The sequence below is a fragment of the Nannobrachium achirus genome, assembly GCF_963921795.1.
Source record: "Nannobrachium achirus genome assembly, chromosome: 5".
Classification (NCBI taxonomy): Eukaryota; Metazoa; Chordata; class Actinopteri; order Myctophiformes; family Myctophidae; genus Nannobrachium; species Nannobrachium achirus.
In genome coordinates this window covers 36,223,721-36,237,213 of record NC_137814.1, presented here as the reverse complement: position 1 = coordinate 36,237,213, position 13,493 = coordinate 36,223,721, and the positions used below count along the sequence as shown (strand labels likewise).

Here is a 13,493-nt window from a genome sequence, read left to right as displayed (position 1 = left end):
TTATGAGCAGGACCTCTGAGGGCCCGGCGTGGCATTAAGAGTGTGGCACATAAAAGGTTTATTAAAGGAAATTAAGGTCCATCACTGCCACACCTGCTCCCCTATTATAAATGTATGACAGGTCAGTGCCTTCAATCACAACAGCAAACCAGAGAGAGGAGTCATGTTTCCCATTACCAGGGAAAAGTAACAGCATATCCTATGACTCACAGGTTTCACTGGCCCTGCGATCACAATACACCGCCATCAGCCTAGAATAATTATGTCTAATAGGTTTTATTTGGGATCCACAAGCAATGGATGGCCAGGGAGAGTGGATGGATTTTAGCTAACTATTTTCGTCTAAACACACGCTGTGAGGCGCAGTCTGCACTTAAATATTATCATTTTAGATTATTATGGTGTGTTTCTCACCTTTGAAAGTATATTTATTTATTTGGGTTTTTGTTTTGCTGCCGGGTGCATTAGCGTGCTATTGGACATGTAGTGGTTCTGTGATGTCTTTGTGGGTAATCCAAAATACTGAAAACTCAACATTATTATATTTTGTTTCATAAAAATTGTGGTCCTCCCAAATAATGAATGTCTGTTTCTAAATGGCCCCTTTGACAAATCCACCAATAATCAATACGCTATTTAACATTTTCTTTTTCCAAAATAGAGTAAATCATAAAAAACATACAGACTTGGATTCATTTCAATAGGGTTTTATTTGTCACTCATCCAGGTAGGCTACAAGCAGCAAAATGTTGGTGTGGCATGTTCCAACAAGAAGAATACAATTATAACAACAAGATAATAGTAATGAGAATACTGGATGTAATAAAAACTAAGAAAAAGTAAAGAATACTGATACAAATACAGATGACAATAGTAAAGGTGAAAGCCAATTCGGCAGATTTAGTAAACTGAAGTGTTTGGATTCGGCAATGTATTTATTGAGTACTCTTATGCTTTATTCATAGATGGATTCTGATGGCGAGGACAACACGCTTCAAACATGCAACAGAAGCACTGGTGAGTAACGGAGTTGTCATGTTTAGCTAAGTCTTTAACTACACACCCATTCGTACAATACTTGTCAGTCACCCACATAACACGTGCACTCACACACACACGCACGCACGCACGCACGCACGCACACACACACACACACACACACACACGCTTTCCACTTACCGATATGGCTCAGGGGTATCAGTTCAACAACAATCCAACTTTACAACTGTCAGGTTTATATATTATCTCGGCAGTTTGAAGAGCGCTGCATTGCCATTACATTATTCAGAGGGGAATAACTTCATTAAATTGGAACACTGGCTCAAATTAGTTAAGGAGTGCATCTATATTGTGTGATTGAAAACCTCTAGACTGGCTATGTCATTATGCAAGTGTTCAGGGCCTCTGAGGCCCGCCTGCGTATGCTGGAGCTATTACCATGTCTGGGAAATTCATGGAAGCGTTATTATTGGTTGTGCTTCATGGGAGTAGGGTGAAACCTGTGAATGAGATTTGCATGGGCCTCTGGGAAAATCGATTTACCCTTTTAGATCATGTTGTCAAAGCCGTCAAAGGATGAGCTACTGTTGGTCTCCCGGAGAACACGGAGATTGAATGAGAAGCTTTTCAGATCAATAAAGAAGCCCCTCCCCCACCCACGGCCCTTCCGTCTGATCATAGCTGATGGCTTTGTAAATGCGAGAAGAAACCTTCACATCCATGCACTGCAAAACCCTCAATTCACCTTTGTCAATGTGGCCATTTCTGCACTTGAATTGAATTACAACCTTGCTTTTTTTTTCTAAATAGAGAAAATATCAGATCTTATGTGAGCTTGTAGATCAGGTATTGTTTTCTATTGTCGTATGATAAAGTATATCGTCACTGTCAGGCAGAAACCTTGAATCTCCAAGTTTCAAATGTGTATGCTTTTTTGGTAAATTAAAGCCCTACTTCATCATACAAGAGTGTTGCACAAGAGTAGTGAAAATAGCAGATCTACAAGGACATAACGGCTCGCGGCGTGAGGCGTTGTGTGCTTGTAGATCGGTTTTAAATAATTTTCAAAGTGTTAAACACAAAACAAACGGTTTGGACATACAAGGTTTCCACCTGACAACAACGATATGGGGCTTAATTGGCAAACAAAAAAAGTAATGTTATAAGAAGCTCAAAAAGTATGCTGTTCAATTGTGCGCGCACATTTTAAACATCTACAGCATGGGTGGGCAACCACCTCTTTGTGATCTACCGGTTCCATGTGATCAGATTGGGCTACTTGATCAAAAACAACCATTATTAATCATTATTGTTTGATGTACATAAAACTCTTCTCCCTAGATAGTCGGAATTCATCATACATCCAAGCCCTGGAACCTTTGTTTAGTAACATGCCTCTATGGAATCACGCAGTGCCTGAGTGATGCCCTGTCGTGGAAATGTAAACAAGATTGTTTACCTATCTTTTCTCCATTCTTATTTACAGTGCTGGCTGACTGCATCACTGAGACTTCAAGGTAAAAGTTTATGACCTCTTTGTAAGAAATGAACGCTGAGGGAACCGTTCCCAGCTGTATTAATGCTTGTCCACAATCATACAAGAAAAAAAGGAGACTTTCACCAACCTGCTAAACAAAAATGAACTAAGTCAATGACTTGAGCTCGTTCTGTTGTTTTGAATAGTATTTGATTGTATAATGCTTAATTTAATTTATGCAATTATTTCAGAGTGTGTACTAGAGCGTACAACAATACTTGTTTTTGCACAATATCACTCATAGAAAATACTTCAAACACAGACATGGCACAATAAAGATACTTAAAATGACGTTTTCTCAGAGAATTCTGTTTTTCTAGACATCAGTGTTTTAGTTTTTTATTTTATTTCCAAAATATCAATCATCGTGCAATCATGTCGCCTAAAAAGAAAATGCCGCAATTCTCCAATTCGAACAAAAGCAGTCATTAACTGAGCGACACAAATCCAGCTCGTCAGAACTTTCAAATGAGCCAACGGTGAGATATACGGACCACTGGGGCTTCAGCTGACCTATTGATCTTTCCGTCCATTTTCCAGCCCATATGGGCCCATGGCTTGGAAGAGGAGTGCCCAGGACGGGGTGCAAGGCGCCCCCGTCAACAAGAGAAAGTCCCTGCTGATGAAGCCCCGCCACTACAGCCCCAGCGAGGCGTGCGAGGAGGACAGCGAAGACCTGGCAGCGCCACAGGACAAAGAAGAGCTGAGGAACATTGACACTCCAGCAGGTAAACAGATGTCCTGTTGTTTTGTCTGTTTTGATGAACAATTGACGCTGAATTTTAAAATCCCATCTGTTGCATTCATATTTCCCTCCCTCTGCCATCAGCCAGCAGCCACAGTCATTGTGCAACTGGAAGTGAAAGACTATACACTGCTGGGTCCACATTAGTTGTGTCTCACGTCCTCAAATTGAAGTTTTGACAGCTGATCTACCATGATATTTTTGGCATGGGTTTACCCTCCCCTTTTGATGAGGACAGATTTTGGCCTCTCATCTGTCTTTTTTGAATAGCCATTCCAAATCCATTGAATGGATGCATGGGATGGGAAAAATTGAAAGGGCGAGCACGTTGGTTCACCTATAATTTGAATGAAAGTTTATTTCATTTTCTTTAATTGATTTTTATTAAAGTTGCACATTATACGCAGCAGATGAGCAGACACCAAATGAGAGCACCACCGTTGTGGGCAGGATTATTTTCTACAGCTGGCATTATTTGCCTAGCTACACGTTAATGTCATCAACAACAGTTAAATGGTCATTGCAAGTTAAAGCGTTGTCTTTTTCAAAGGTAAACATGTCTAATTTTCTAATGAATTGAATTTTGTGCATTTTGGCAACAATGCCCCTGGTTTACATGTGCATTCTCACCCACTATAATCTGCACTTATTTGGTATATTTTTAACGATGTAACTAAGCAACAAACATAATTGTCCCTTTCAAAAGCTTTTGTTAGGCTCTCTAACACAGTCTAATACATAATTAGGCATAATGTCTACAGCTCATTATAGTACACATGTGTGTAGTTAAATGGACCAGAAGAGTAGCTCACCGAATTGTGTGGATTCATTGGAAATGGAATTTATACTTGCTTCCTGGGTTCCTATTACATTACAGTTATCCGCGTATGATCAGTTTTCCTCCCTTGTTTTTTCTAAGTTCTAGCTCGTTTTGTTTCAGTTTTAGCTTTTGAACATTGCTTATGATCTTACTTTTCATAAACACTATATAGCCTACCTGAAATTCATTTTTGAAAACAGAAAGCTGATTGAAAGATTCCATACATTCGTCATCGCATCAAATTACTGTGAGGAAATGTCTATGTTAACGGTTAACTAAAAACAGACCTATTTTTCGTTCCACTGTCAGATTTGGGAGGAGGTTTTGTTCTTGTTTCTGTGTTTTTTTAGTAGTGCCATTGCTTCATAAGTGGATTGGAAACAAAGACTTTTACAGGGGGATGCTGGTCATATCTGCATTTGAACAAAAAGAGAAAAATAAGCGTGTCATTTGGTTGAGCCACACTGTGCTCAACCACAGCCAACTCCAGTCCTGCTGCAGAGAGCTGGTAATGGCTATTCTGGAGTACAAACCGTTCACCTGTTCCAACACACAAAACACCAGAGGGATTCACATTTTTTTCTTCCCTCAATCTCTTTTCATTGTACTTAAGTGAGTGTGTGTGTTGTGCGTGCGTGCGTGAGTGCGTGCATGTACAGTATATGTGTGTGTGAGTGTGTGTGCATGCGCGGACAATTGTGTTATGTGTGTGCGGATGTGCATCTTGTGCTTGTATGTGTCTGTGTGTGAGTGTATCAGGACCTGTGTATCCATCTGAATGAAACACAAGACTTTGATGGCCGCCCTACTGATTATGACTAAGAGTAACTGCCATGAATCTTTCATTGGCCAGGAGTTATCTTTAGAGGCTATCTTTAGATAACACCTGTTACATTTCTACCACTGGGGAAATGGATACTTCATTTTGCTTGTGGTAATTGTCATTGAATTATTTCATGTTGTCAAAGAAAAATGCACCTATCTATAACTAGTTGAAATAAAACAAATGTAACATACAATAGGCTAGAAAGTCATACATTTGCAAAAGTGGTTTGCCATGTTATCATGCCCATTTATGTCATAATACAGTATATTAAAAGCTCTTTAGAGCAATAAGTTACAGCCTGATAATGTCGGTGGTGTGTGATCTGATTGACAAAATAGAAACCCGGACTGGTCTATACAAACAGTATAGCCTGCTTATGCTTATATTGGTCTAAATATCTTGTGGTCCAAAGAGCTATAGTCTCTTAACAGAGCATAAGTTTGAATGATTGTTAGATCAAGTGAGATGTAATTCACAACTATGTTGAACCAATGCAGATGATTAATTACTGACTCTGATTTAACATATTAATCAGTGGTGTCACTGCCGGTCTGTTTCAATGATCAGACTCGCCATTCAAACGGCTTCACACAATCTTGTGGCTGAGTCTCATTGGATTTATGGATTTCCACTGAATAATGGAAGGCCCCAGATCAGTGCAAAGAAGTTTTAGCAAAAGTATTAAATTAGCATGTGAATTGAATTAATTATAGCATATATATCATAGTGTGTCATCCAAATACCGTTGACAGAAATTAGCAAAAAAAAAAAAGATAAGCTAATAATGATGTTATTCCATTGGGACAATCTGCCAAGCCAAGCCTCTTGTATAGCTTATTTTATTTATGACTTTTAATGGGTTATTGTGTTATATACAGATTTTTCTCTCATCCCTAGAAATAAACATTGGTTTTAAACAAGCTTTGTACGGATAACCACATTTAACAGCTTTAACAGTTAACCACATGAACACCATACAGTATACTTCAGTTGCCTGGGGTCCCCCAGGGTCCTATACTTCCCCCGGCCCTCTTTCTTCCCTATACAACAATATTAGCACTTGAATGTTCACATGTTATGTTATGCCTGGAATAGGGATGCAAGGGTTCATGTCGTTAATACACGCACAACTACTGATTTTCTGTTGGCACAACACTGAAGATCCATGGTTAATCTGGTTATTCTGAATTCAAAGGATGTTGCACTCTGATTGAAAACATTAAATAAGAAAAGATAACTAAAACAATATTGTTCTTCATCTCCGGCGTAAGAAATTGTCACATATTGTCAAAAAGATTGTTGACACATTGTTTGGAAATCTTGTGTCTGCTGGCCTTGCTATTATAATTTCCATTACAGAATATATTCTTGTAAATCTTATTAATGGTCATAAAAATACTTTTTGCAACATATTAACTGTGAAAGGTGACACAAAATATGAACATAATATGAATGGATATACATGAGTTATATAAACCACTTGATTAGGACATACAAGTCTTATCCTCCGATTACCAAAGTGGTTGCAAAAGAACACAACACGCCTGAGTTGTGAAAACAGAATTGAATAATTAATTAGTGCTGTCGTTTTTCTTACTACTGTAGATGGAGACTTGATCGTTGTTAATGGAGTGGCCAACAGAAATGGCTTCCACGACACCGCGGCAAAGTCCCATGATCCTCTTGGGTGGTCTGAAGTTCGATCAGATGATTCTCCACAGTTTGAGGCCGACACATCTCAAAGAGCACTGGTGGAGGCAGAGGAGGAGGGGGAGCTCGCTAATGAAGAAGAAGACCAAAGTCAGGACAGGATGAGCGCTACGTGTAGTTTATCGCCTCGGGGGAGCCCATATGGAGACAGCCAGGAGGATGAGTGGGAGCCTCTATCTCTGTCTGCCAGGGTGAACGACTCCAACTGCAGTCCCTCCAGACCCTCAGAGGACCCGTCGGGGCGGAGCAGCCAGCATATGAGAGAAGTCCTCGAGTCAGACGTAGGTGTTCCCATGAGTCGAGCAAGCCTCTACCAGGCTGAGGCCCTGAGGTACAGGCCAGCCCCTGTGGAGGAGGACAGTGAGGGGGAGCCGGAGGTGGAGAGGCCGCCCCGGCATGAGGGCTGGACCCAGAGCCTCCAGGACAGGGCCCTTGAAATGGGCAGGGGGAGAGTTAACTTCAGCCTACTGGAGCAGGCCATGGCCCTGCAGTCAGAGCAAAGGCAGGTCCTGCACCACGCCTACAGAGAGATGGATAGATTCCTGCTGGAGCAGATGACCAACGAGAGGAGACACCAGAGGATGATGGACCTGGAGAGCAGACTGAACTACCATGGAGGTACAAACACTTCACTAAAGATGTACAATTGATGTGATGTATTGCAGTGGTTCTCAACCTGTGGGTCTGGACCCCCAGGGGGGTCCTCAAATTATTTTGGGGGATCCCCAGATGATTCACTTAATGTAAAACATTGTTTTCTCACTCAACAGTAAACAAACCAACATAAGGTTTAAGTGTATAGAGAGTATCTGGACATTTCTAAAGTGACAATTTAAGGACCTTTAAGACCTTTTTTAATAGCTCAAAAATGAAAAATCAAACATTGGCCAAATTGTCAAATATTAGAGGCAGAAATTGTGAAAATAGCTACATGCTTGTGAGCATGTAGATCTGCTATTTTCACAATAGAACCGTGTTAAACTAAATGTAATGTCTCAACTCTTAGTGCTCGTCAGGGTGGGGGGGTGGGGGTCCCCAGTTAAAATATGATTATTTTGGGGCGGGGTAGCGGCCTGAAAAGGTTGAGAACCACTGATGTATAGTACTTGTGATGTAATTCAGGTGTGATATGATAATAATGGTATCTTTCTTTTATCTTGGTACTGCATGTCTGTTTTTCGTTTAAGTGTAACATGGTCATGACTCATAAGCATGCATGGACACATTAAGGTTTTCATTCAGAAATGTACCATGTTAATCTAATATAAAAATCTAATTCCACTTGAGATTTAGGTGGCTGGAAATCAGACAAAAAGAATAAGAGAACCAAACTCAGATGGAAATTAGAGGAAGGAAATCCTCTTTAATACTAAAACCATTTGGCAGCAAGTGAAGTAGTAAATAACCAGAGTGCATTTTTAAAAAGTTAAAAGTTTCCTGTTGGAATTGCTACAACTCATTATATTGGATTTTGATATGAATCAACTACTGTAGATATTTAACCATGACCATAAGTCTTAAATCCTCATAAAGTACCTCTCATGTTTTCCTCTGATTCTTCAAATCACTGCAGCTAAATGTGTAATCCTAGATGTAATCTTTCGATGGATGGGCATTAAGAAGTGAATGTTCTGTGTTGAACTGTGGCCTTAACTAAAATGACAGATTAATAGATGCATTTCAGAAAAAAAAGTATCTGGCTTTGCATGATATTTCAAGCTACATGGAGTTACAGTATGGACAATATGTTACATACTGAAATGTATACAGTAGAATGTATGGGCATTTGAATAGTTTCTTTCCAACACGAGGAGTATATTTAAAAAGAAAAAACTAAAAGGATTTTAGCTCTGACAAAATGACTGACTCTATGAATGAATTTCTTAAACCAAGAACTTTGCTAGTAGCCTTTCAGAGAGTTTAATTATTATTATTCAATATTCATTCACATTGTTTACCCCCATAATTGCTCTTACCCTTGGAAAGTACATTCATTCAAATATAAAAGTACAATGAGTGTTGCTGTCAATTTAGCAAAACACATTTTTAGTTTTGTTTGTTTGTTTGTTTGTTTGTTTTTTACCGTGTTCACAGATTCACCACGGACTGATAAGAAGGATATCAAGTGCCCGACCCCCGGCTGTGATGGCACTGGTCATGTGACTGGTCTCTACCCGCACCACAGGAGCCTGTCTGGGTGTCCACACAAAGTCAGAGTTCCTCCAGAAAGTAAGACACACAAACAGTAGTGGAAAAAGTACTTGCATTTGTTACTTAAGTAAAAGTATCAATACTAAAATGCAGAAATACTCTGTTATGGTGCCCTCACACCAATGTACCGGTACCTATGAGAGTGGAATCCACGTTCCGCCAATGCATTTCAATGAGAGTGGAGCGGTTTTTGCAGAAATCCTCTACTGGCATGAAACTGCTCCATTCTCATTGAAATGCATTGGCAGAACGCATATTCCACTCTCATAGGTATTTTGGTGTGAAGGCACCCTTACAAGTAGAAGACTGGTATTCAGAATTTACTTGAGTAAAAGTATAAAAGTATTGGCATCAAAATGTACTTAAAGTACCAAAAGTAAAAGTAGCCACGAAGCAGGTAATCTTCCATTTCATGTTTTCAAAATGTATAAAATGATTTGAAAATAGCAGATCTACAAATTGTCTATAGTCTATTTTGGGCTGAAGTGGTGTTTTTAATATTTTTTTAAATCAAACTAGTAACTAAAGTTTTTAAATAAATGTAGTGGAGTAAAAGTACAATATTAGGATCCGAGATGTAGTGGAGTAGAAGTAAAGGTACTGGAAATTGGAAATACTCAAGTAAAGTACAAATTCCAGTGTACAGTACTTAAACATGTACTTAGTTACTTTACACCACTACACACAAGTTACAATGTGCAAAATATTGTATTTATGGGTAACTGATGATCATGTTTGGAACTTTCTTAGTATGAGTTTGAATTCAATAAAAAAGCCTTGCTCACAGTAATTCCAATTCAGTTCATTGATGTGTAAGACCTATCTCGAATAAACTACTTTCTTTATTTTTATTTTCCTTTTGTAAAATGTGTTGCAATGTCTGACTATTGAAAATGTTTGGGTTTTGTTTTAATTGATAATTGTTAAGTCATTTCAACATAACTTAACAAACGCTGAACATTAAAGAGCAACGTTACAAAAGGAACAGAAAACATAATTAACTTTTTTTCAAAATGAAAGCATATGCTCTTAGACTGTTGGCAGTATTTTCAAATCAAAGGCCTGGCTTGTGCAGTATTCAAAAATAAATAGACAACTCCCACAAACTAATTGGAGAATATGCACAGAAGAGAAGTTTCTAAGGATACAGAGCAGACCTTTAACAATGTGGTGGTTTTGAAGAATATAATTAGCTGTGTCTTGTTGTAGTCTGCTTTCCTATAAGCTAGTATTTACATTTCAGACCACCATACGGCAATCCCTCATAATAAGGAAACCGTTTACCTTTGCTTTTAGTGTTAGTAATTATATAATATTGTCTTAGTGAGATCTCTGCTCTGGAAGTTTACAAATGTGCAAACTATTTGTAAAAAACACTGTTAAACATAACTCATATACATTTATATAATACTGTATGTATATGGTCGTTGTCGGGTGGAAACCTTGTATGTCCAAAACCGTTTATTTTGCATTTATCATTTTAAAAATGATTTAAACTAGTGGAAACAGCCGATCTACAAGCACACAACGCCTCGCACCGCGAGGCGTTGTGTGCTTGTAGATCTTTTTTCACTACTTTTGTGCGACGGCCTAGTATGATGAAGCAGGGCTTTACTTTGCGAAAGAACGTACACATTTGAAACTTGAAGATGCGAGGTTTCCACCCGACAACGACGATATGCTGTATATAAAACTGTGATTGTAGTTATTGACAACTGGTACATGATCTGAAAATCGGATGCACCAAATCATTCTGGGCATATCGATCCAGTTATTATTTTGTGCCCACCATTGTCTTATCTGCTCTATCCCTCCATGTCTCCCCAGTCCTGGCCATGCATGAGAACGTCCTCAAGTGCCCTACACCCGGGTGCACAGGAAGGGGCCATGTCAACAGCAACCGTAGCACCCACCGGAGGTACATCCAGGGGAGCGCGCTATTAGACAACTACTTGTTGTTCATAGATGAGTGACATTGTAGGGCTTAATGTGTTTGTTTTCTCCCATCTAGTCTCTCAGGCTGCCCCATTGCCGCAGCAGTGAAAGTCTCCAAACCTCAGAGTGAGAGCCCAAAATCCAGACTAACACCCGATCGATCGCCCAGGTATGACGCCAGGTAAGATTAGAGCGTTCCCTTAATCAACACACATATGCGTACTACGTAGTTGCCAATAATAGTAATGGTCTCATTATGTACAGGAGAGAGTGCTGAGGTTGTTAATGTAGTGTACAATTACGTAGAGGGATTTCTTTTCTTTTTGTTGCAAATGCAGTTACAGTCAAATAAACTACGTGATGCTTTATTCCGAACACAAAAATGTTCTCTATTTTTCTCTTTAATAGAAAGAGTGTCTCACTTAAGTAATGGTGGTGGGTCTTGTGAGTTCCTTTTTTATTAAGGATGATAAAAGACCAGAACTCTTTGTTCATATTGGAGATGCCATGGGCAGGAAGCCCGCTCCTAGGATATTAATTAGTTTGGCAACATTGCTGTGAGTCGACAACACAGATCAGATACCAGTCTCCAACAAGGACAAAGACATTGGCATCTGTGAATAAATAATAACAACAGCTATTAAAAGATCTGCTTTTCTATAGCCATTACTTTTCTAGTCTCTCATAATAAGAACTTGTTGGGACTTGATAAAGCGTGGTCATCTTTGCTTTCATTTTGTTTCCCCCCAGACCCATCAGCTTGATGAATCAGTTTGACATGAGCCAGTTGAACTATAGGTTCTCCCATCCGGTAGCGGCCTTGCAAACCAACCTCGCCAAGGACATGGACAAATTCAGCAAGATCCGCTTTGATTATGCTAGTTTTGATGCACAGGTCTTCGGTAAACAGCCTCTGATGGCATCCAACCAGGAGCAAGAAATCTCTTCACACTTCCCCGAATGTGAGTTTCACACATTATATTTGACTGACAAGAACAAACCTGATATACCATAGCGTGTTATGCATTACAAGATATACAGGCAGATATAGCCACGTCTTAAATGAGACGGTCAGCTCCTGTTTACTAGTCTATCTGCTGTATGTCCGACCATGCTCAGTCACAACAGTAATAAAAGTTAAATTTTTAGTTGGTCCATCATTTCTTTTAGATTTTAATTCTATTATAGCAATTTATTAGTAATGATAATTTATTGGAAAAATTGGAAAATAAAACATATTTTTGCATCGAGAAATGCAAATTGGTGGGGGCAAAAAAGCAGTAACAAAACAACTGAGTGACTATTTGTCTTGCAGCTCCTCATCAATACCCGGGACTCCTTAGTGCCCCTGGCAGCCGGCTGCCCACCCCTGGTCACCACAGCCCACCCAGTCATTTAAAGAACGGAGACAGTCTCCTCCAGGGCCCAGCGGCCACCGCCGTCATCCTTAACCTCTCTACACGCTACCGAGGTAACATGGACGCCGGAGCTGCCCGACCCCTGGCAACCTCCACAAAGGTAATCAAATCAGACCACTTGGAGAAGCATTTAATGTGGTCATTTTAAAGGACCTCTGATTTGTGCATAACAAAAAAGGAGCGACATCAAAAGAGAAACATTTGGCAAGAGGAGCCAGTCTCTGGTGGCAGAGAAACAAGATACAGCCACCTCATACAGCTTTATCACACATGTATACATTCCTTTTTACAATATAGTTTATTTACAACCTTCTTTTTGTTGACCACTTTAACCCTGGCTTCACAGTTTGGAAATGTCATTATAGGTGAATACATTTTAATTTAATTTAATAATTTATTTTTCTCGAAAATAGCAGATATCGTCGTTGTCGGGTGTAAACCTCGTATCTCCAAGTTTCAAATTTGTATGCTCTTTCGCAAAGCAAAGCCCTGCTTCATCGTACAAGGCTGTCGCACAAAAATAGTGAAAACAGCAGATCTACAAGCACACAACGCCTCGCGGTGCGAGGCGTTGTGTGCTTGTAGATCGACTGTTTTCACTAGTTTAAATCATTTTTAAGATGATACGACGATATGCAAGCTCACAACATGGGGTTCTGCGATGAATGTAGATCCGCTATTGTCGAAAAATAATTTAGAATGTTTTTTTTTTTGTGGTTAAGTGGTTAAGTGGTAAAACATGTGCTGTATTTGTTTCCTCATGGTTGAACACGTCGTACATAAAGCCGGAGCAGTAGTAGTGTGAAACTGCATGGCGCATGCCGCAGATGGTGGATGGATATTTTGCGTGGTTCTATGATCCAGCGCCGGCAGTGTGCCTGCACCCAAGAGTCTATGGAAGCATTTGGATGGATTAAATCCAACAGCTAAAGGATCGTCATCTCAAATCTTAGACTCACTCAAATCCAATTTCTTTTAAAGTACACACTGGTATAACCCCCCCTCCTTCCCCCCCATTTATATAATAAGGCCTTTTCTAATTGATTTGCATTGGCATAGGTGTGTGTGTGTGTGTGTGTGTGTGTGTGTGTGTGTGTGTGTGTGTGTGTGTGTGTGTGTGTGTGTGTGTGTGCGTGCGTGCGTGCGTGCGTGCGTGCGTGCGTGCGTGCGTGCGTGCGTGCGTGCGTGCGTGCGTGTGTGTGTTGATGCTGGCATGAAACCTTGTATCTCCGTATTTCAATTATTTACCTTTTTTCCAGTGTCACGCAAAATATCTGCTTTGAGCTCACCAT

The 13,493-nt window shown here is 39.8% G+C and overlaps 1 protein-coding gene across 1 annotated transcript in view; it reads left to right on the top strand.

The window, feature by feature from the left end:
• st18 (ST18 C2H2C-type zinc finger transcription factor) overlaps positions 1-13,493 on the top strand; it is a gene marked incomplete at both ends in the record, with an annotated part of 49,407 nt that overhangs the window by 23,694 nt on the left and 12,220 nt on the right. The window contains 9 exons of the mRNA XM_080726256.1: positions 966-1,017; positions 2,486-2,516; positions 3,077-3,264; positions 6,533-7,255; positions 8,732-8,866; positions 10,676-10,766; positions 10,860-10,952; positions 11,534-11,745; positions 12,099-12,301. Coding sequence (XP_080582382.1) covers positions 966-1,017; positions 2,486-2,516; positions 3,077-3,264; positions 6,533-7,255; positions 8,732-8,866; positions 10,676-10,766; positions 10,860-10,952; positions 11,534-11,745; positions 12,099-12,301 — 1,728 coding nt within the window. The remainder of the gene's footprint in view (positions 1-965; positions 1,018-2,485; positions 2,517-3,076; positions 3,265-6,532; positions 7,256-8,731; positions 8,867-10,675; positions 10,767-10,859; positions 10,953-11,533; positions 11,746-12,098; positions 12,302-13,493) is intronic.